The sequence below is a fragment of the Aegilops tauschii genome, chromosome 6 (assembly GCF_002575655.3).
Source record: "Aegilops tauschii subsp. strangulata cultivar AL8/78 chromosome 6, Aet v6.0, whole genome shotgun sequence".
NCBI classification, from domain to species: domain Eukaryota; kingdom Viridiplantae; phylum Streptophyta; class Magnoliopsida; order Poales; family Poaceae; genus Aegilops; species Aegilops tauschii.
In genome coordinates, this window is record NC_053040.3 from 494,029,037 (window position 1) to 494,050,522 (window position 21,486).

Here is a 21,486-nt window from a genome sequence, read left to right on the forward strand (position 1 = left end):
CTGGAGTAGTGAGAGGATGGGTGACCGTCCGAGAAGTTAGATGATTTGGAATGATGAGGGGTGATTAGAGATTAGAGGATAAATTGAGCAGTGATGAGGGGTGGTGATTAGAGATTAGAGGTTAAAATAATTCAGAAATTTGAAAATTAAAAAAAAAAGAAATCACAAAAAAAATATCATAAAATTTCCTTTAGTCCCGGTTGGTAACAACCGGGACTAAAGCTCCAGGCTGCGTCCACATGGACGGCCTTTAGTCCCGATTCGTGTAAGAACCGGGACTAAAAAGGGGAGGCATTAGTAATGACCCTTTAGTCCGGTTCAAAAACCGGGACAAAAGCCCCCTTTTCTACTAGTGCGAGTTAACCGAGCTAAGCCCGGACCGGACCGGTCGATTTTCGGGCCGAAATTCCCAGCTCGGACCGGCCAGTTTTACCAACGGGCCGGGAACGATCGGTCCGGTCCAGATCGGTCCACGAGCGGGCTGAAAAGCCTGCTCGGTACGTCCACCCTGACCTTTCAAGATGACGTAGCTTGCTTAAATTACACAGTTTGTCAGGCAAGCTCTTAACTTCATGGTTTAACTGAAGTAACTGTACCTGATAAAGACCACATAATGATCCAGACAATTCGGCAATACAAGTTTTGACGAGGTTCAAATACCGAAGATGCTTCAGCACACCTACAGATTCAGGTAGCTTGCTACTACTGTAAAAGCGGACGTGGATTTTTAGAACAGCTGCACCCCGGCCCTGGTATCCTGGCTGTCCAATATTGCTTTAAGATCTGTGCAACACAACTAATTTTCCATATGAAAATTTCTCTTTTTTGTTTCTCTCACATAAAAGATGTCTTGAAGTTCAAACCTTTGCAGCGTGGCAAAGCTTTCCATCTAGAATCTAGGATAAATCTTTCAGAATTTTTTGTCAAACATAAATATACAAAAAATGATTTTTTATGTTTGACAAAAAATTCTGAAAGATTTATCCTAGATTCTAGATAGAAAACTTTGCTACGCTGCAAAGGTTTGAACTTCAAAATATGTTTTATGTGAGAGAAACAAAAAAGAGAAATGTGTTTGCACAAATCGTGATGCGCAGAATGGATGGCTAGATAGAGAGGGCCGGGGTGCAGCTGTTCTATTTTATATTTTGGCTGTAAAAGCACAAATGGAGCACACGTAGCTTCTTCAAATATTGCAGAACCTGATGGAAAACATCACTTATATCATCTGTAAGTGGTTCAATGCAGATAAAGAATAAGGGTTGTACCAAAGTGGGGCTCGTAAACAAAAGGGTAGTTGGGAGTTGGGACGGGGTGAGCTCACCATGTCTAGCTAAAGAATGGTTGAACGGATTCAGAATATACACTGTCTCGTAGTGGAAAAGATAATCCCATTTGCATTAGTATATATAGTGTCTTTCAGCTGAAACGTCTATGTCTTACGAGGTCTCAGAGCTAGCTAGTGTACACAAGACAAGCCAGTGGAGGCGGCATCTCGGCATCTAGTCTGTCACTTGGTCCGCCTGCAGTTTTGTTTTTCAAAATTGGAAACCGTGCTACCTCTACCACACTGATCTCTACAAGTTCTCTTTTCATCAGTCTCGCACCTTTCTTGCTAGCTATCAGTAGCAAATAGCAGAGAACCAACAGTTGGTATAGGTAGCTGCATTCCCGCTATCCACTCAGCCAAGATAGATGGCAGATCCCTCTGGTGCTCGTGGCGGCAACATTCCGGCTGATCCAATGGCTGACACCGTGGAAGAAGCTGTGGCTCCGGTTGAGCAGCACTTGAAGTGGACGAAAGAGGACGAGGAATCGGATGCTGCTTTATCCGCTCCCCTCATGAGCAGCCTCCAGCAAGTGGACTCAATCGGGGAGACCATGGATTCTGCAGAAGCAGCACCTGCTCCGGTTGAGAAGGAGGAGGACGAGGAGTACTTGCAGAAAGCAGCGCAGGAGCTTAGGTCCTCTGACTCTGAGATCGTGGATGTAGGTGACATTTCTAGCTGTAGCCGCGAGCATGTTGATGAGGGATTGGACAATGATTTGATGAAAGCAGCAGAAGAGTTCAAGATTGATTTCCACAAGAGAAAAGAGCAGATGCATAGGTTTCCTGCAAGCCTACGCAGTCTCGACAGCCAGTACATTGAGCCGAGGGTCGTTGCCATCGGCCCTTACCACCACGGCAAACCCCACCTCCTGGAGGTGGAGAAGGTCAAGCACGTGGCTGCCGCCCAATTCACCCACGAGTCAGGCCGCTCAATTGAGGAGATCTATGGGGCTGTCTGCGAGGTTGCAGACGAGGCCCGCCGCCTCTACGGTCATGACTCTGCGGTGGCAGGTATCAGCAATGTCGACTTTAATCCTATGATGTTCTATGATGCTTGTTTCGTGCTGGAATTTTTGCATACAATTAGTGATGAGCATGAGGAGCAGCTTCTATCTGAAGAAGCATTGCTGTATTTTTTCCGTTCCAACGAAGAGCAAATCATTTGTGATATAATGTTGCTAGAGAACCAGCTCCCCTGGGTAGTTGTGGAAGCCTTGATGAACTTCAGGTCCGTTCCCGTGCAAGTGAAGATGATAATTTCAAGGATGGGGAAAGGTCTCACAAACCGTAAGTATCATATTCATACCGGACCAGAAGAAACTATTTCAGACTTGCATGAAGAGTACAATCCGCCTCATCTCCTTGGTCTCCTCCGATTCTACAAAATAAGCAGCAAGATTGCCACCAAAGTCAGCAAGAATGTCAAAATAGCCAACAAGATATCCTGCATTATTCATGTATTTTCAATATTGAACCGTTTGAAAGTCTGGTTAATTGGTGCGCATAAAGAAATGCGTATACCATCGGCCAAGAATAAGTCCATGAAAACACTCAGCTCAATGTCAATATCTACAGGTGCCGTCGAGCTTGCAGAAATTGGCATCAAGCTGAAAGCCAGCAAGTCAGGAAGTTTCACAGAAATGGCCATCAGGAAAGGACCCCTCTTTGGCGAGCTTTCCCTGACGCCACTGGTGCTAAGCGCTACAAATGCATGTTTACTTGCAAACATGGCAGCTTTCGAGGTATGCACGACCTCAGGGGATCTATCTGATGATAAAGGGACGGCCGTCTGCTCTTACCTCGCCCTTGTTTCAATGCTCATGGATCAGAAAGAGGATGTGCGCGACCTACGGAGGAAGCATCTTGTGCAGGGAGAACTCACAAACCAAGAGGTGTTTGACTTTTTCAAGACCCTTACCAGGCACCTGCCGGTCGGCCACTCCTTTCTCCTCGTCTTAACAAGCATTGAGAAGTACCAGGTCAACAGGTGGATGTGGATCAAGGTGCACAGGTTCATCTACAAGTACTTCAAAACCATTGCTACGGTCTTCTCAGTGGTTGGTGTTCTAGTGGGCATCTTCAAGACGCTCCTCTCTCTCAGGAAACACCAGTAAAATCAGACCATGTTTGCCATATTTTCAGTTATGTACCTTGGGTAACACTTGCACAGTATGAGCTTCTCGGTGTTCTGCTTTTGGGGCCTTCTTCTTTTACTGTAGCCTGTACCGTGAATACTTGTGAAGCGTCATTCGTCTTAGTGATTCGGATCTCTAATTTACAAGCGAGAGAGCAGTCTTTTTCATTGTCCATCATCAAGAATACGTGATAGTACAATTAAGTTGCCATCATAGGTTACTTTCTTCAGTTCCTGCTATTGTTTGTGTTTCACCAGACGGGTGCCAAATCTTTTTTAAACTATATATGCGTGTTTGTTGGTGCCATTTCTGCTGCTTAATTCCTTTCTACTGCCAAATTCAGTGAAGACTTTGAAATCTCTTCTTGACCATGAAGGCTGTCTGGCAGATAGTTTTTACATTGGTACCTTCTGCAACACTTGTACAGTATGAGTTTCTGGTTGTTGTGTTTCGGAGCCTTCTTCATTCTCTGTAGTCTGTACCGTCAGTATGATACAATCTGCTGGTCCATCAAGTATCAATGCCACTGACAAAGAACAAGCTGATGGTCTGTCAAATTGGGGCGCCAGTGCCAGGCAACATTGGTGTCTCTGCTTCGCATTGCTCTGTTTGCTTTTCTATGCGTGCCAATACTTTTTCCTGTTGATTGCCGGTGCCATGCATGTTGTGTCGTTTCTGCTACTTAATTCCATCTCCGTTGCTGAATTCAATAAAGACTAGACAATGTCCGATGTAATTAACACCGAGGCTTACTGCTAGAGTTTTCAGTTTTGTACCTTTTGCAACACTTGTACATCATGAGTTTCAGCTGGGTGCTCTGTTTTTCATGCCTCATTCTTTTTCCATAGTCTGTACCACCATGAATACTGAAGCAGCATTCTTCTTGCATAATCAGATCTGAGAAACCTTCATGCTCTACTCTGAGCAACCTTAGGTAGTTTACAATTGTCTGCTTCCCGCAAAAAGGAAAAAAAAAACTGTCTGCAGAAAATAGGTCTCACTTGAGATACTCATAAATTCACAACTCACAAGACTAAATTTCTGTGGCTGCTCTTGGTAGGACACAATGCTTTCCTAAATTTATCTTGGAAAAATATTATGGCATTCAACCACTAAACCACAGCTCTTGGCATGGATAACAATTTCCAAGGCACAATGTTCTGAACATTCATTCAGGTGTCAAGTAAAATCAGTTGTTCTTCGCTATGTGCATGTACACAATGCATAATCAAATAAGTTACAGGTACCAAGAATAAGTTATAGGTAGTTTCTATCAAATTCTACTGCTGGCACCAGGAATAAGTTGTTGAAAAGTATTACTGTACTAATGTAGTAGGAATAACCACAAGTTGTGTTCCTTGCTTAGTTCCTTTGAATGACTCCGGTAATTATCAAAACAGAACCATTTGATATGACAGAGAGTCTATGAAGGTGTGCATTTTGTGAAAAACAAACCAAGCGGTAAAGTTGCATCAAACACACAAGTATTCACGTTACAGCCATCATCGTTGTAAATCGGATGATACTAGTCTCGCCGAAGAGTTACGTAAATGATGAGCTTCTCTTGTTTGCCTTGCCTTCATCAAGGTGAAGATGGTTAAGGCCCGTCTAGCTTGCTTGCCTTCAACCTGCCTGCATCAATGTTTAACACACATCAAAATATGACCATGCACCTGGGTTTCATGGATTAAGGTTTTTCATTTCCATGTATAGCATAGCTACTAACTTGGTCGTCGAAACCATGAGGACTAGAGAGTAAATTGGCACGCGACTGCCAACACTAATGTGAAATACATCAACGGAAGCAAAATTATACCATCAGTTAGAAGCTGAATAGTGATCCTACCTCTCTCCATGCACCTTCACAAGATCTGATGAAGATGCATGCAAAAGAATGCCGAAATCTTCTGCCTACTTCTTGTTGCTCTTCATTCCTAGAGACTCATGAAATTACTTGCTGGTCCTCCTCTTCATCCCCTGAATAAACTGAACGAGTTCAATGAACAGAGTGGAACAACAAATTGAGACGACACCGTTGTGCTAATTTACCTGCAGATATGGAGTGGCGGACATTTGTGTCCATGCTGCAGGGCTCCCTCGTGTACAACACGTACCATTTCCTTTTATTGTTCTCATCGGGTGCATATGCCTTGACATGGTCGATACGGCTGAACTTGTCCCACTCAGGTCCAGATTGTCCCACGGCTATGGAAGTGAGCAACGTCAGGCTGCAGCGTAACTCAAAATGCCTTGGGTTTACATCTTGCATGTATTCAGGAAGTGTTTCCATGGCATAATCCTCCAATACGAGCCTCTGGAGTGCACAAATACCCTCCAGTACATTCAGCTTTGGGCAAGCCTCGATCTCAAGCTTCCGCAGATTGGGAAGATTAGCGATCCTCTCCAAGTCGGGGCTTTCAGCCACTTCCAGCTCAACAGCAGAAGCAAAGTTCTCTAGTGAGTTGAGGTGCTGGTTATTTTGTGCAGATATAGACTTTAAAGCCCTCGCATGTGAGGCGAGGCCAGGAGGAAGACACCTCAATCTGCAACTTTTGAGCTCAAGCACCTCCAAAAGAGGCATGGCTTGCACCTGCTCCTCCCACTCCCACTCCTCCCATTCCACCATTCCAGTTAACTCCAACTTCCTCAATCTCGGAAACGCAGCCGGTGTCTGGTAGGATTGCAGGAATTCAGGTCCAACACGCTTGATGGCTGGAGCGCGACGGATCATAATGTCCTGCAAACATGGGAGTTGACACAAGCAATCTGGTAGTTGGGTGCAACAAGCTAGATCAAGCATGAATATAATCCTCAAGCTCTTGAAGACCGGTGCTGATCTTGACATCATCCACCTTGGGAGCTGTCGGCCAAAAAATCCATTTATATCAAGATACTCTAAGCTAGGCGAAGGGCAGAGCTCATCAAACACACCCGCAATTTGTCGCTGTTCTTCCTCAGAGACACCCTTTTCATCTTTAATCAGCCCATCATCTCCCAATATACTGCTGCAGTATAAAAACAAGTGGGTCAGATGAACTTTCTCACCAAGCTTTGCCTTTGCCGCAGACGAGGTAACGGACACATTCTCCAATCTCTGCACTCCAAGAGATCTGAGCTCAGAAAGAGGGCCTAACTCATCCAAACTACACCAAACACCATCTGTCTGGGCTGGAAACCCACGCAGGTTCCTTAGATTTGTTAGAACACTGAACCCCTTTGGTATACCATTTATACTAGAGTCATGAAAGTTAAGATACCTCAGTTGCGCTAGCTTCAAAATGCTATGTGGAAGTTTCACAGATTGCTGGCATTTTACAAGGCAAATGAACTGCAGAAATTTCATATTTCCAATGTTATCTGGCAAACTTGATATATCGGATTTCCATATGAACAAGTACCTCAAGTGCTTGAGTTTCCCCAAAGACTCAACCAATACAGCAACATCTACAGATTCTGTATGTAGAGTTCGTAGGCAGGGAAAATCAACAATCGAATCACTAGGCTTCATAGATATAGGGCCAACTAATATTAGTGTTCTCAGTGTCTTTTGTGCATGTAAGGAACTCCAGCCCAACCCATCTGATTCTGATACTTTCTTTTCCATAGACAACCGAAGGAACTTGTGTGCACTAAGTTTACTAATGAAACCAGTATCTCCACTGTGAGCTGCTAGTGCCTCATCTCTAGCCACAAATTGAGCAAATGAGCGAACAACATCATGCATGCTGCAAACTTGCTGATCAGACCATTTTGTAACTGGCTCTATGAGGTTCCTCAGTATCAGCTCCTTATAGTACTTGCTTCCTAACTCTTCTAAGTCATCAGAGTTTCTGTGAAGAAATCCTTCGCTAATCCACATGCCAATAATGCTATTTTTATACCACACTGCACTTTTAGGGAGAAGGGAGTAGTATAGAAAGCACTGCTTGATGGAAGGAGGTAAATCTTCATAGCTTAAATATATTGAATAGTTTAGCTCTTCAGGCATTTCAGATGCTGACCATATAGAATCATTCAGAACCATACTCCATTCATGGCGTCGTTTATCCTTCTGACACAACAGTCCTCCCATTACTTTGACAGCAAGAGGCAAACCACCACATTTTACAGCAATTTGCAATCCAATATCCTTAAGCATATCAACTTCAGGTCCATCTGTCTCACTTGAAATTACCTGCAAGCAGTTTAAACCAATAGAGATAATAAGAAGAGGTTTAACTTTAAATAAAATAAACGACTTTTTCTTGGCTAGCCCCAATTTTGTTTTATTTAAAAACAAGGTAGCCAAGATATGGAACTATTAATATACTAGACAATGAACTATTTTTTAAATTAAATTGTCAGGTCAATAGATCGGCAAGTGGGGATTCGCTCTCAACCAAGGTACTGAAATTAAATTGCCAAGCGTTGTGGGAGAGAAGCTGTTCACTCTCATCAAGCTAGATTTGATTAAAACATTGTGCCATTGTGTGTGTGTGTGTGTGTGTCTGGTGTGCATATGTTGTATGTGTCTGTCTTGTAGTAACTTTAGTGAAAAATACACAGGAGTATGCCCTATAATAATAATAATTATTATAATAATTATTATTATCTCATGTCCAAATAGGGAGTTAAGCAGCTAGCTCGTAATTATTGAAGATGCATCGAGTTTAACAACAAACCTGTTTTCTAAGCAATGACCATGCATCTTCATCATCTAATTTGTCGATATGGTGGTAGGGGAGCACAGCTTTCATCCCACGGGCAACTCTTGTATCTCTAGTAGTGACAAGGACTCGGCTACCTCGGGCCACATCATTAAGGGGTGTTTCAAGCACATCACCCCATGCTTCATGGCTCCACACGTCATCCATCACCAGGAATATCTTCTTCCCTGCCAAGGCAGCACTAAGTATTGGCCAAAGCACTGCCAACGCTTTTTCACTAGGGTGCTTTCCCCCGGCAAGAGTGATGGCTGTCCTAAGAAGCTCAACCTTGTCAAAGCCCTGGTTGACACTCAACCATATCTTGGTGTCGAAATTGGCATTTATGGCTTCATCGTTGAAGACCTTTTGAGCGAGGGTGGTCTTGCCGATCCCACCAACACCCACAATGGCAAAAACCATGACTCTGTTGTTGTCTGTATTGCTGGTTTCTACCTCAGGTCTTCTCACCATGATTTCTACAAGTGCCCTTGTGTCTTCTTTGATCTTCTCCCCGACCACACCTGACCGGTCGAGCTCCCACGATGTCTCGCGACTGGTAGATAAGCGAGAGGAATGTACCTTGCTGCTAGAGTCCTCGTACGAAGCAAGGTCGAAGCCGAAGGCAGCGCTTCGCTCCTTGATGTCGTCGAGCTTCTGGTTGAGCGCCCTGATGCGGGTGCCGATTTCGTGGGCGAACAGAGGGTTCCGCAAGCAGAAGAGCAAGGGGTTGCAGCACCCCGTGCGTGATGCATGGTGTTCCATGGCCTTGAGCTGGCAGATGTCGAGGATGTCGGTGGCGTCGTACATGGCGCGCTTGAGCTCGGTCACCCAGCCCTGCACGCTGGTGTCGGTGATGCGTCTCCTCTCGGCGTCGGCCAGGAACTTCTTGAGGTCCCCAAGCTTGACGCCCATCTTGTCGATCTGGCCGGTGACGCCGAGCAGCATCCCCACCTCGTCCTCCACCACCTGCTTGAGCATGTCAGCGACATAGGACGCGAATGCATCAAGCACAATGGCCATAGTTTGTGTTTCTTTGTTCTCAGGCTCAGGCCGAAGATTGGTTAATCAACAGTGTGTGTGTGTGTGTGTGTGTGTGTTCCCTTGGTTAGTAGGGGTACTTAGCTTGGGCTCCTTGGCAAGAAAGCCATTATTCCGCTTCTTTTCCTCAAGAAAGCCATTATTCCTTCCTTGAGTGGCCGGCAAAGCAATGGCGGTCATGGCAAGAAAGCAATTGGTTTCCTTTATGCGCTAATTCGGATAAATTAGCTAGTCATCTAACAGCAGTCCCTCACCGTGAGTAAGTTGCTCCATGCTCGCGGTCGCCAGCGTCACCGGCGTCGCCGCCGCCACCCCCGCCGGCTCTCCGCTTTCCCCCTCCATCCCCGGCGCCGTGCCACTACTTCCTCGTCCGAACCGAACCCCCCGCGCCGGCGACGATGCCTGCCACGGCACCGAGAAGCAGCAGCGGCAGCTTCGGCCGTCCGTGCTCCGCGCCGCCAGGGAGATTTTGGGGGTGGATTTTCTTCCGGCGAATCGGCGGTGTAGAGTGGCCGGCAGGGCAGGCGGACCTGAAGAAAACCTGGCCAGATGGGCCGGCCCGGCACGCCAGCTACACGGGCCGTGCCGTGCCGCGAGCCCCAGCCCAGGCACGCCACCCCTGGTAACACGGGCCAGTCCATCAGCATGTTTAGGCACTGTAGACACGTTAGGCACTGCACGCCCAAATACCTCGAAAAATGCAGAAAAAGTAGAAAAAACAAAGAGAAACAATACAAGAAAATAAAAAATGAGGCAAAGTGCCATGTGGGATAAATTTACGCGTATAATTGATTGCAGGTTTTTAAACCATATATAGTACAATGAAACAACTTCAATTATAGGCTATACCTGATGGCGAGCTATGCCAAATAGCGGCCGTAGCAAGGATGGCGGTACAAAATGTCATAGCTTAGCTTTCAAACTCCCAAAAAGCTATAGCTAGAAATTTAAATTCTCGCAGAACATAAAGTTTCCTATATATATGATGCCATTTAGGGATCCCTGTGCCATGGGAAGTAATTAAGGCTAGGAAGGTAAACATGAGGCAATAGAATAAGATTTTAGTTTAATTGCATGATAAAATCAATGTTGGGTCATATCCTGGAAATAAGCAATTACTTGGGTCAACAAAACTTAAGAAAAGTCACTTCAAAATTTTGAAGGGGTACTTATTTTTAGTACCCTGATAAGTGCCACACGTCAGTTACGAGCACATGGCAACTCCGAACATTTTTTATGGCAAGTTTAGTGATGCGAGGATGCCAACTTTAGTTGCCAAGCATGGCAACTTTCGTGTTTCCGTTTATTTTTGATAGAAACTTGTTGTGTGCCATTGGAATTTGCCATCCTTCTATGACTGGAATTTCCCATAGAATTTGTTATAAGGATACTTTGTGTTCACACTTTCAAAAATGTTCATGAATTTTTCGAAAATTTAAAAGTATTCAAAAATCCTTCATAATCTGAAAACTATTCGGGAAATGTTCAATTCTCACGGATTCCAAAATGTTTGTGATTTGAAAAAAATGTTCGTGTATTCAAACAGTGTTCACAATCTTATAAATGGTTAATGATTTTTTCAGAAAATGTTCTATTTTTTAATAGTGTCAAAACAGTATATCTTTCCATATGTGGCTATGATCTCGAAAACGAGTAACAACTTTTGCATGTCAGAGTTATCGTTACCTAGTAAGTATATGTTTACCCGTGATATGCTTTTGGAAAGTTTCATCTTATTTGTTTTGCAGCTCATGCATTGCTACCTTTTTCATGAGCATGGATCTGTTACAATAGGATGAAGCAAGATATGAGATTGTGTGATGTAAATGTTGATATATATCACAGGCTCACAACTTTGGGCTTTCGAGCGATCCAGGAAGGTAAACCCGGAACATAAGAACTTGATTGATGCCTCCATAGTATCAAACTCAGTGCGACCATAGCACCAATTTTCTTCTGCCAATTTCTTTTCATTCCCATCTAAAAAAATATTATTATTATGCATGTTCAGGGCTCAATTCAATTTAGCTCACCAACGGATACCTAAATGTTTTGGCATTTTGGTGAGAAGTAGCTTAATTTGCCTCTCCTTTTGTTTTCTTCAGAATTAGATGGTGAAAATGTTGTTGGCACTCTATTTAGTTTTTGCTACATTCTTAGTTGTAATTCTTGATTGACAACGAAAGAGTTAACAAAATTCAAATTTAGTTCTCAATTCCTTTTAGTTCATTTAAAGATCCTTATTCCCAAGTCGATGGTGGTCCAACTACACCCTTCTCTAAAACAATAGAGTTTGGAGCCCTATGTTATATAACTTTCAACCATTTAAAAGAAATATAGAAAAGAACAAGCTATGCTTATCTATGACATTTAGCAATAGCCAATGTTTATCCGCCGCATTTAAAAGAAGAAATCTTTAGCTACAACATTAAAAATAACCCAATCTTTAGCTACAACATTTAAAGCTTCCCTATCTTTAGCTGCAACATTTAATACTAGACATGACATTTAAGACTTCCCTATCTTAGCTACAACCTTTTAACACTAGGTGATAAAGTCATTAGCTATGTTTAGCAATGAAAAAATACAACAATTTGGATAACCCATTCGATTAGTGTTTGTTAATGATGAGTAATTACAATACTAGTTACAATTCTGCTATATATATGGACCTGAGCAAGTAATGGATTGTTGGGGATCGTAGCAGAATTTTTAAAATTTCCTACGCATCACCAAGATCCATCTATGGAGTATACTAGCAACGAGGGGAAAGGAGTTCATCTACATACCCTTGTAGATCGCGAGCGGAAGCGTTCCAATGAACGAGGTTGATGGAGTCGTACTCGCCGTGATCCAAATCACCGATGACCGAGTGCCGAACGGACGGCACTTCCGCGTTCAACACACGTACGGAGCAGCGACGTATCCTCCTTCTTGATCCAGCAAGGGGGAAGGAGAGGTTGATGGAGATCCAACAGCACGACGGCGTGGTGGTGGATGTAGCGGGATCTTGGCAGGGCTTCACCAAGCTTCTGCGAGAGGGAGAGGTGTTGCAGGGGAGGAGGGAGGCGCCAAAGGCTGTGGTGTTGCTGCCCTCCCTCCCCCCCCCCACTATATATAGGCCCCCTGGGAGGGGGGGGCGCCGGCCTGGAACCCATCTATGGGGGGGGGCGGCCAAGGGGGGGAAACTCCCCCCCCCCCCCAAGTCAAGTAGGGCGCCCCCCCACCCTAGGGTTTCCAACCCTAGGCGTGGGGGGAGGCCCATGGGGGGCGCCCCAGCCCACTAAGGGCTGGTTCCCTTCCCACTTCAGCCCATGGGGCCCTCCGGGATAGGTGGCCCCACCCGGTGGACCCCCGGGACCCTTCCGGTGGTCCCGGTACAATACCGATAACCCCCGAAACTTTCCCGGTGGCCAAAACTGGACTTCCTATATGTAATTCTTCACCTCCGGACCATTCTGAAACTCCTCATGACGTCCGGGATCTCATCCGGGACTCCGAACAACTTTCGGGTTTCCGCATACTCATATCTCTACAACCCTAGCGTCACCGAACCTTAAGTGTGTAGACCCTACGGGTTCGGGAGACATGCAGACATGACCGAGACGCCTCTCCGGTCAATAACCAACAGCGGGATCTGGATACCCATGTTGGCTCCCACATGTTCCACGATGATCTCATCGGATGAACCACGATGTCGAGGATTCAATCAATCCCGTATACAATTCCCTTTGTCAATCGGTATGTTACTTGCCCGAGATTCGATCGTCGGTATCCCAATACCTTGTTCAATCTCGTTACCGGCAAGTCTCTTTACTCGTACCGTAATGCATGATCTCGTGGCTAACTCCTTAGTCACATTGAGCTCATTATGATGATGCATTACCGAGTGGGCCCAGAGATACCTCTCCGTCATACGGAGTGACAAATCCCAGTCTCGATCCGTGCCAACTCAACAGACACTTTCGGAGATGCCCGCAGTGTACCTTTATAGTCACCCAGTTACGTTGTGACGTTTGGCACACCCAAAGCACTCCTACGGTATCCGGGAGTTGCACGATCTCATGGTCTAAGGAAAAGATACTTGACATTGGAAAAGCTCTAGCAAACGAACTACACGATCTTTGAGCTATGCTTAGGATTGGGTCTTTGTCCATCACATCATTCTCCTAATGATGTGATCCCGTTATCAATGACATCCAATGTCCATAGTCAGGAAACCATGACTATCCGTTGATCAACGAGCTAGTCAACTAGAGGCTTACTAGGGACACGTTGTGGTCTATATATTCACACATGTATTACGATTTCCGGATAACACAATTATAGCATGAAAAATAGACAATTATCATGAACAAAGAAATATAATAATAACCATTTATTATTGCCTCTAGGGCATATTTCCAACAGTCTCCCACTTGCACTAGAGTCAATAATCTAGTTACATTGTGATGAATCGAACACCCATAGCATTCTGGTGTTGATCATGTTTTGCTCTAGGGAGAGGTTTAGTCAACGGATCTGCTACATTCAGGTCCGTATGTACTTTACAAATATCTATGTCTCCATTTTGAACACTTTCACGAATGGAGTTGAAGCGACGCTTGATATGCCTGGTCTTCCTGTGAAATCTGGGCTCCTTTGCAAGGGCAATAGCTCCAGTGTTGTCACAGAAGAGAGTCATCGGGCCCGACGCATTGGGAATCACCCCTAGGTCGGTAATGAACTCCTTCATCCAGATTGCTTCTTGCGCTGCCTCTGAGGCCGCCATGTACTCCGCTTCACATGTAGATCCCGCCACGACGCTTTGCTTGCAACTGCACCAGCTTACTGCTCCTCCATTCAAAATATACACGTATCCGGTTTGTGACTTCGAGTCATCCAGATCTGTGTCGAAGCTAGCGTCGACGTAACCCTCTACGACGAGCTCTTCGTCACCTCCATAAACGAGAAACATATCCTTAGTCCTCTTCAGGTACTTCAGGATATTCTTGACCGCTGTCCAGTGTTCCATGCCGGGATTACTTTGGTACCTTCCTACCAAACTTACTGCAAGGTTTACATCAGGTCTGGTACACAGCATGGCATACATAATAGACCCTATGGCCGAGGCATAGGGGATGACACTCATCTTTTCTCTATCTTCTGCCGTGGTCGGGCATTGAGCCGTGCTCAATTGCACACCCTGCAATACAGGCAAGAACCCCTTCTTGGACTGATCCATATTGAACTTCTTCAATATCTTGTCAAGGTATGTACTCTGTGAAAGACCAATGAGGCGTCTTGATCTATCTCTATAGATCTTGATGCCTAATATATAAGCAGCTTCTCCAAGGTCCTTCATTGAAAAACACTTATTCAAATAGGCCTTTATACTTTCCAAGAATTCTATATCATTTCCCATCAATAGTATGTCATCCACATATAATATGAGAAATGCTACAGAGCTCCCACTCACTTTCTTGTAAACACAGGCTTCTCCATAAGTCTGTGTAAACCCAAACACTTTGATCATCTCATCAAAGCGAATATTCCAACTCCGAGATGCTTGCACCAGCCCATAGATTGAGCGCTGGAGCTTGCATACTTTGTTAGCATTCTTAGGATCGACAAAACCTTCCGGCTGCATCATATACAATTCTTCCTTAAGGAAGCCGTTAAGGAATGCCGTTTTGACGTCCATCTGCCATATCTCATAATTATAGTATGTGGCAATTGCTAACATGATTCGGACGGACTTCAGCTTCGCTACGGGTGAGAAAGTCTCGTCGTAGTCAACCCCTTGAACTTGTCGATAACCCTTAGCGACAAGTCGAGCTTTATAGATGGTCACATTACCATCCGCGTCTGTCTTCTTCTTAAAGATCCATTTATTTTCTATGGCTCGCCGATCATCGGGCAAGTCATTCAAAGTCCATACTTCGTTTTCATACATGGATCCTATCTCGGATTTCATGGCTTTTAGCCATTTGTCGGAATCCGGGCCCGCCATCGCTTCTTCATAGTTCGAAGGTTCACCGTTGTCTAACAACATGATTTCCAGGACAGGGTTGTCGTACCACTCTGGTGCGGAACGTGTCCTTGTGGACCTACGAAGTTCAGCAGTAACTTGATCCGAAGCTTCATGATCATCATCATTAACTTCCTCCCCAGTCGGTGTAGGCACCACAGGAACATCTTCCCGCGCTGCGCTACTTTCCGGTTCGGAAGGGGTGACTATCACCTCATCAAGTTCCACTTTCCTCCCACTTAATTCTTTCGAGAGAAACTCTTTCTCCAGAAAGGACCCGTTCTTGGCAACAAAGATCTTGCCTTCGGATCTAAGGTAGAAGGTATACCCAATGGTTTCCTTAGGGTACCCTATGAAGACGCATTTTTCTGATTTGGGTTCGAGCTTTTCAGGTTGAAGTTTCTTGACATAAGCATCGCATCCCCAAACTTTTAGAAACGACAGCTTAGGTTTCTTCCCAAACCATAATTCATACGGTGTCGTCTCAACGGATTTCGACGGAGCCCTATTTAAAGTGAATGCGGCAGTCTCTAAAGCATAGCCCCAAAATGAGAGCGGTAGATCGGTAAGAGACATCATAGATCGCACCATATCCAATAGAGTGCGATTACGACGTTCGGACACACCATTTCGCTGAGGTGTTCCAGGCGGCGTGAGTTGTGAAACGATTCCACATTTCCTTAAGTGTGCACCAAATTTATGACTCGAATATTCTCCTCCACGATCTGATCGTAAGAACTTTATTTTCCTGTCACGTTGATTCTCAACCTCACTCTGATATTCCTTAAACTTTTCAAAGGTCTCAGACTTGTGTTTCATTAGGTAGACATACCCATATGTACTTAAGTCATCAGTGAGAGTGAGAACATAACAATATCCTCCGCGAGCCTCAACACTCATTGGACCGCACACATCGGTATGTATGATTTCCAATAAGTTGGTTGCTCGCTCCATTGTTCCGGAGAACGGAGTCTTGGTCATCTTACCCATGAGGCATGGTTCGCATGTGTCAAATGATTCATAATCAAGAGACTCCAAAAGTCCATCTGCATGGAGCTTCTTCATGCGCTTGACACCAATGTGACCAAGGCGGCAGTGCCACAAGTATGTGGGACTATCGTTATCAACTTTACATCTTTTGGTATTCACACTATGAATATGTGTAACATCACGTTCAAGATTCATCAAAAATAAACCATTGACCAGCGGGGCATGACCATAAAACATATCTCTCATATAAATAGAACAACCATTATTCTTGGATTTAAATGAGTAGCCATCTCGAATTAAACGAGATCCAGATACAATGTTCATGCTCAAAGCTGGCACTAAATAACAATTATTGAGGTTTAAAACTAATCCCGTAGGTAGATGCAGAGGCAGCGAGCCGACGGCGATCACATCGAACTTGGAACCATTCCCGACGCGCATCGTCACCTCGTCCTTTGCCAGTCTCCGCTTATTCCGCAGTTCCTGTTTTGAGTTACAAATATGAGCAACCGCACCGGTATCAAATACCCCGGAGCTACTACGAGTACTGGTAAGGTACACATCAATTACATGTATATCACATATACCTTTGGTGTTGCCGGCCTTCTTGTCCGCTAAGTATTTGGGGCAGTTCCGTTTCCAGTGACCACTTCCCTTGCAATAAAAGCACTCAGTCTCAGGCTTGGGTCCATTCCTTGACTTCTTCCCAGTAACTGGCTTACCGGGCGCGGCAACTCCCTTGCCGTCCTTCTTGAAGTTTTTCTTACCCTTGCCTTTCTTGAACTTAGTGGTTTTATTCACCATCAACACTTGATGTTCCTTTCTGATCTCCACCTCCGCTGATTTCAGCATTGAATATACCTCAGGAATGGTCTTTTCCATCCCTTGCATATTGAAGTTCATCACAAAGCTCTTGTAGCTCGGTGGAAGCGACTGAAGGATTCTGTCAATGACCGCGTCATCCGGGAGATTAACTCCCAGCTAAGAGAAGCGGTTGTGTAACCCAGACATTCTGAGTATGTGCTCACTAACAGAACTATTTTCCTCCATTTTACAGCTGAAGAACTTGTCGGAGACTTCATATCTCTCGACCCGGGCATGAGCTTGGAAAACCATTTTCAGCTCTTCGAACATCTCATATGCTCCATGTTTCTCAAAACGCTTTCGGAGACCCGGTTCTAAGCTGTAAAGCATGCTGCACTGAACGAGGGAGTAATCATCAGCACGTGATTGCCAAGCGTTCATAACGTCTTGGTTCTCTGGGATTGGTGCTTCACCTAGCGGTGCTTCTAGGACATAATCTTTCTTGGCAGCTATGAGGATGATCCTCAGGTTCCGGACCCAGTCCGTATAGTTGCTGCCATCATCTTTCAGCTTGGTTTTCTCTAGGAACGCGTTGAAGTTGAGGACAACGTGGGCCATTTGATCTACAAGACATATTGTAAAGATTTTAGACTAAGTTCATGATAATTAAGTTCATATAATCAAATTATTCAATGAACTCCCACTCAGATAGACATCCCTCTAGTCATCTAAGTGAAACATGATCCGAGTTAACTAGGCCGTGTCCGATCATCACGTGAGACGGACTAGTCAAGATCGGTGAACATCTCCATGTTGATCGTATCTTCTATACGACTCATGCTCGACCTTTCGGTCCTCCGTGTTCCGAGGCCATGTCTGTACATGCTAGGCTCGTCAAGTCAACCTAAGTGTATTGCGTGTGTTTCGAGGCCATGTCTGTACATGCTAGGCTCGTCAACACCCGTTGTATGCGAACGTTAGAATCTATCACACCCGATCATCACGTGGTGCTTCGAAACAACGAACCTTCGCAACGGTGCACAGTTAGGGGGAACACTTTCTTGAAATTATCATAAGGGATCATCTTACTTACTACCGTCGCTCTAAGCAAATAACATGATAAACATCACATGCAATCAAATAGTGACATGATATGGCCAATATCATTTTGCTCCTTTGATCTCCATCTTCGGGGCGCCATGATCATCTTCGTCACCGGCATGACACCATGATCTCCATCATCATGATCTCCATCATCGTGTCTTCATGAAGTTGTCACGCCAACGATTACTTCTACTTCTATGGCTAACGCGTTTAGCAATAAAGTAAAGTAATTTACATGGCGTTATTCAATGACACGCAGGTCATACAAAATAATAAAGACAACTCCTATGGCTCCTGCCGGTTGTCATACTCATCGACATGCAAGTCGTGATTCCTATTACAAGAATATGATCAATCTCATACATCACATATATCATTCATCACATCTTCTGGCCATATCACATCACATAGCACATGCTGCAAAAAACAAGTTAGACGTCCTCTAATTGTTGTTGCAAGTTTTTACGTGGCTTGTATAGGTTTCTAGCAAGAACGTTTCTTACCTACGTAAAACCACAACGTGATATGCCAATTTCTATTTACCCTTTATAAGGACCCTTTTCATCAAATCCGTTCCGACTAAAGTAGGAGAGACAGACACCCGCTAGCCACCTTATGCAACTAGTGCATGTCAGTCGATGGAACCTGTCTCACGTAAGCGTACGTGTAAGGTCGGTCCGGGCCGCTTCATCCCACAATACCGCCGAAACAAGATAAGACTAGTAGCGGCAAGAAGAATTGGCAACATCTACGCCCACAACTGCTTTGTGTTCTACTCGTGCATAGTAACTACGCATAGGCCTGGCTCATGATGCCACTGTTGGGGATCGTAGCAGAATTTTTAAAATTTCCTACGCATCACCAAGATCCATCTATGGAGTATACTAGCAACGAGGGGAAAGGAGTGCATCTACATACCCTTGTAGATCGCGAGCGGAAGCGTTCCAATGAACGAGGTTGATGGAGTCGTACTCGCCGTGATCCAAATCACCGATGACCGAGTGCCGAACGGACGGCACCTCCGCGTTCAACATACGTACGGAGCAGCGACGTCTCCTCCTTCTTGATCCAGCAAGGGGGAAGGAGAGGTTGATGGAGATCCAGCAGCACGACGGCGTGGTGGTGGATGTAGCGGGATCTCGGCAGGGCTTCGCCAAGCTTCTGCGAGAGGGAGAGGTGTTGCAGGGGAGGAGGGAGGCGCCAAAGGCTGTGGTGTTGCTGCCCTCCCTCCCCCCCACTATATATAGGCCCCCTGGGAGGGGGGGGGGGCGCCGGCCTGGAACCCATCTATGGGGGGGGGGGCGGCGGCCAAGGGGGGGAACTTCCCCCCCAAGTCAAGTGGGGCGCCCCCCACCCTAGGGTTTCCAACCCTAGGCGCAGGGGGGAGCCCATGGGGGGCGCCCCAGCCCACTAAGGGCTGGTTCCCTTCCCACTTCAGCCCATGGGGCCCTTCGGGATAGGTGGCCCCACCCGGTGGACCCCCGAGACCCTTCCGGTGGTCCCGGTACAATACCGATAACCCCCGAAACTTTCCCGGTGGCCAAAACTGGACTTCCTATATATAATTCTTCACCTCCGGACCATTCCGGAACTCCTCGTGACGTCCGGGATCTCATCCGGGACTCCGAACAACTTTCGGGTTTCCGCATACTCATATCTCTACAACCCTAGCGTCACCGAACCTTAAGTGTGTAGACCCTACGGGTTCGGGAGACATGCAGACATGACCGAGACGCCTCTCCGGTCAATAACCAACATCGGGATCTGGATACCCATGTTGGCTCCCACATGTTCCACGATGATCTCATCGGATGAACCACGATGTCGAGGATTCAATCAATCCCGTATACAATTCCCTTTGTCAATCGGTATGTTACTTGCCCGAGATTCGATCGTCGGTATCCCAATACCTTGTTCAATCTCGTTACCGGCAAGTCTCTTTACTCGTACCGTAATGCATGATCCCGTGGCTAACTCCTTAGTCACATTGAGCTCATTATGATGATGCATTACCGAGTGGGCCCAGAGATACCTCTCCGTCATACGGAGTGACAAATCCCAGTCTCGATCCGTGCCAACTCAACAGACACTTTCGGAGATACCCGTAGTGTACCTTTATAGTCACCCAGTTACGTTGTGACGTTTGGCACACCCAAAGCACTCCTACGGTATCCGGGAGTTGCACGATCTCATGGTCTAAGGAAAAGATACTTGACATTGGAAAAGCTCTAGCAAACGAACTACACGATCTTTGAGCTATGCTTAGGATTGGGTCTTTGTCCATCACATCATTCTCCTAATGATGTGATCCCGTTATCAATGACATCCAATGTCCATAGTCAGGAAACCATGACTATCCGTTGATCAACGAGCTAGTCAACTAGAGGCTTACTAGGGACACGTTGTGGTCTATATATTCACACATGTATTACGATTTCCGGATAACACAATTATAGCATGAACAATAGACAATTATCATGAACAAAGAAATATAATAATAACCATTTATTATTGCCTCTAGGGCATATTTCCAACATGGATACATATCAAAATCCAGTGAATTGCTCACAGAATGGGGAAGCACATCAAGCACAATGCCCAACTTTTCATCTTACTTTCCATGGTTCTTCTAAGTTGCCTGGTTTCTTCAGCCGTACAGGGTAATGAACAATTATAAATAATTCTTTCATGAAATTTCAATGGTCGTCCTTTTGTTTAAAGTTCATTTTGTCAACCTTGAGTACTCACCCCATGTAAAGATCTAGAGTGGTTTTGTACATAGGAATTTATCTGCATGTTCATATGTAAAATGAAGTTACCTTCATGTCGAGATGATATAAGTCTATTTCATTTTCACTTCAGGACAGAGCATTGACGACAAGGGGAGTAGCACAACGGCTATACGGCCTAATGATGACCCCGACTGTGTGAGAGAGACGAAGTTAAAGTGGCCACGGAAACGACAGTACTGCTGCAACTATTTTGCATATACTGGTCCATGCATGCTACGATGACTATATTGTATGCAGAGCCCATTGCCCATGATTCAACACATTTCCCATGAACAGTTTTCATGTAATAAGGAAGAGATGATATGCAATAAGTTTTCCTATCAATATTTACTTTTCTAATTTCTTAAGTGAATAAAGATATGACTTCCTAAATTATTATGGTGCTTGTACTTATCCATATCAACTGTTTTTTCAAGAAATATTTTTTTCTGCCTGTACATGCTATGTGCATGGCAATGTTAATGTGTCAGTTTATTTGGGCTAAGCTGAGTCCTCAAGGTAAGATGCACAATCTTATGTGAAACGATTGCCCTTTGTAGTTAACTTGGCAGTGGTAGTAGCATCACTTAGATTTCTAATGCAATCCAACATTACAATT

At 45.1% G+C, this 21,486-nt stretch overlaps 2 protein-coding genes across 6 annotated transcripts; one reads left to right on the top strand and one right to left on the bottom strand.

Annotated features, from left to right (window-relative positions):
* Nucleotides 1-1,608: 1,608 nt before the first annotated feature.
* LOC120966726 (UPF0481 protein At3g47200-like) lies at nucleotides 1,609-3,546 on the top strand. The gene has a single exon (XM_045230230.2). The coding sequence runs from the start codon at nucleotides 1,696-1,698 to the stop codon at nucleotides 3,442-3,444; it is 1,749 nt and encodes a 582-aa protein (XP_045086165.1). The 5' UTR covers nucleotides 1,609-1,695; the 3' UTR covers nucleotides 3,445-3,546.
* A 226-nt stretch (nucleotides 3,547-3,772) lies between these two features.
* LOC109767134 (putative disease resistance protein RGA4) lies at nucleotides 3,773-9,693 on the bottom strand. 5 transcript variants are annotated; one of them, XM_073502725.1, is made up of 5 exons: nucleotides 8,127-9,357; nucleotides 5,515-7,639; nucleotides 5,420-5,451; nucleotides 4,219-4,414; nucleotides 3,773-3,964 (listed from the first exon to the last, which is right to left on the bottom strand). In XM_073502725.1, the coding sequence occupies exons 1-5, from the start codon at nucleotides 9,168-9,170 to the stop codon at nucleotides 3,861-3,863; spliced, it is 3,501 nt and encodes a 1,166-aa protein (XP_073358826.1). In that variant the 5' UTR covers nucleotides 9,171-9,357; the 3' UTR covers nucleotides 3,773-3,860. The 5 variants fall into 5 exon arrangements, 1 of the variants encoding a protein (XP_073358826.1); XR_012188298.1 differs by lacking the exons at nucleotides 3,773-3,964; nucleotides 4,219-4,414 and adding exons at nucleotides 4,608-5,097; nucleotides 9,443-9,693 and having other exon boundaries at nucleotides 5,312-5,442; nucleotides 8,127-9,116; XR_012188297.1 differs by lacking the exons at nucleotides 3,773-3,964; nucleotides 4,219-4,414 and adding exons at nucleotides 4,608-5,097; nucleotides 9,443-9,676 and having other exon boundaries at nucleotides 5,312-5,451; nucleotides 8,127-9,116.
* Between the last annotated feature and the right edge of the window lie 11,793 nt (nucleotides 9,694-21,486).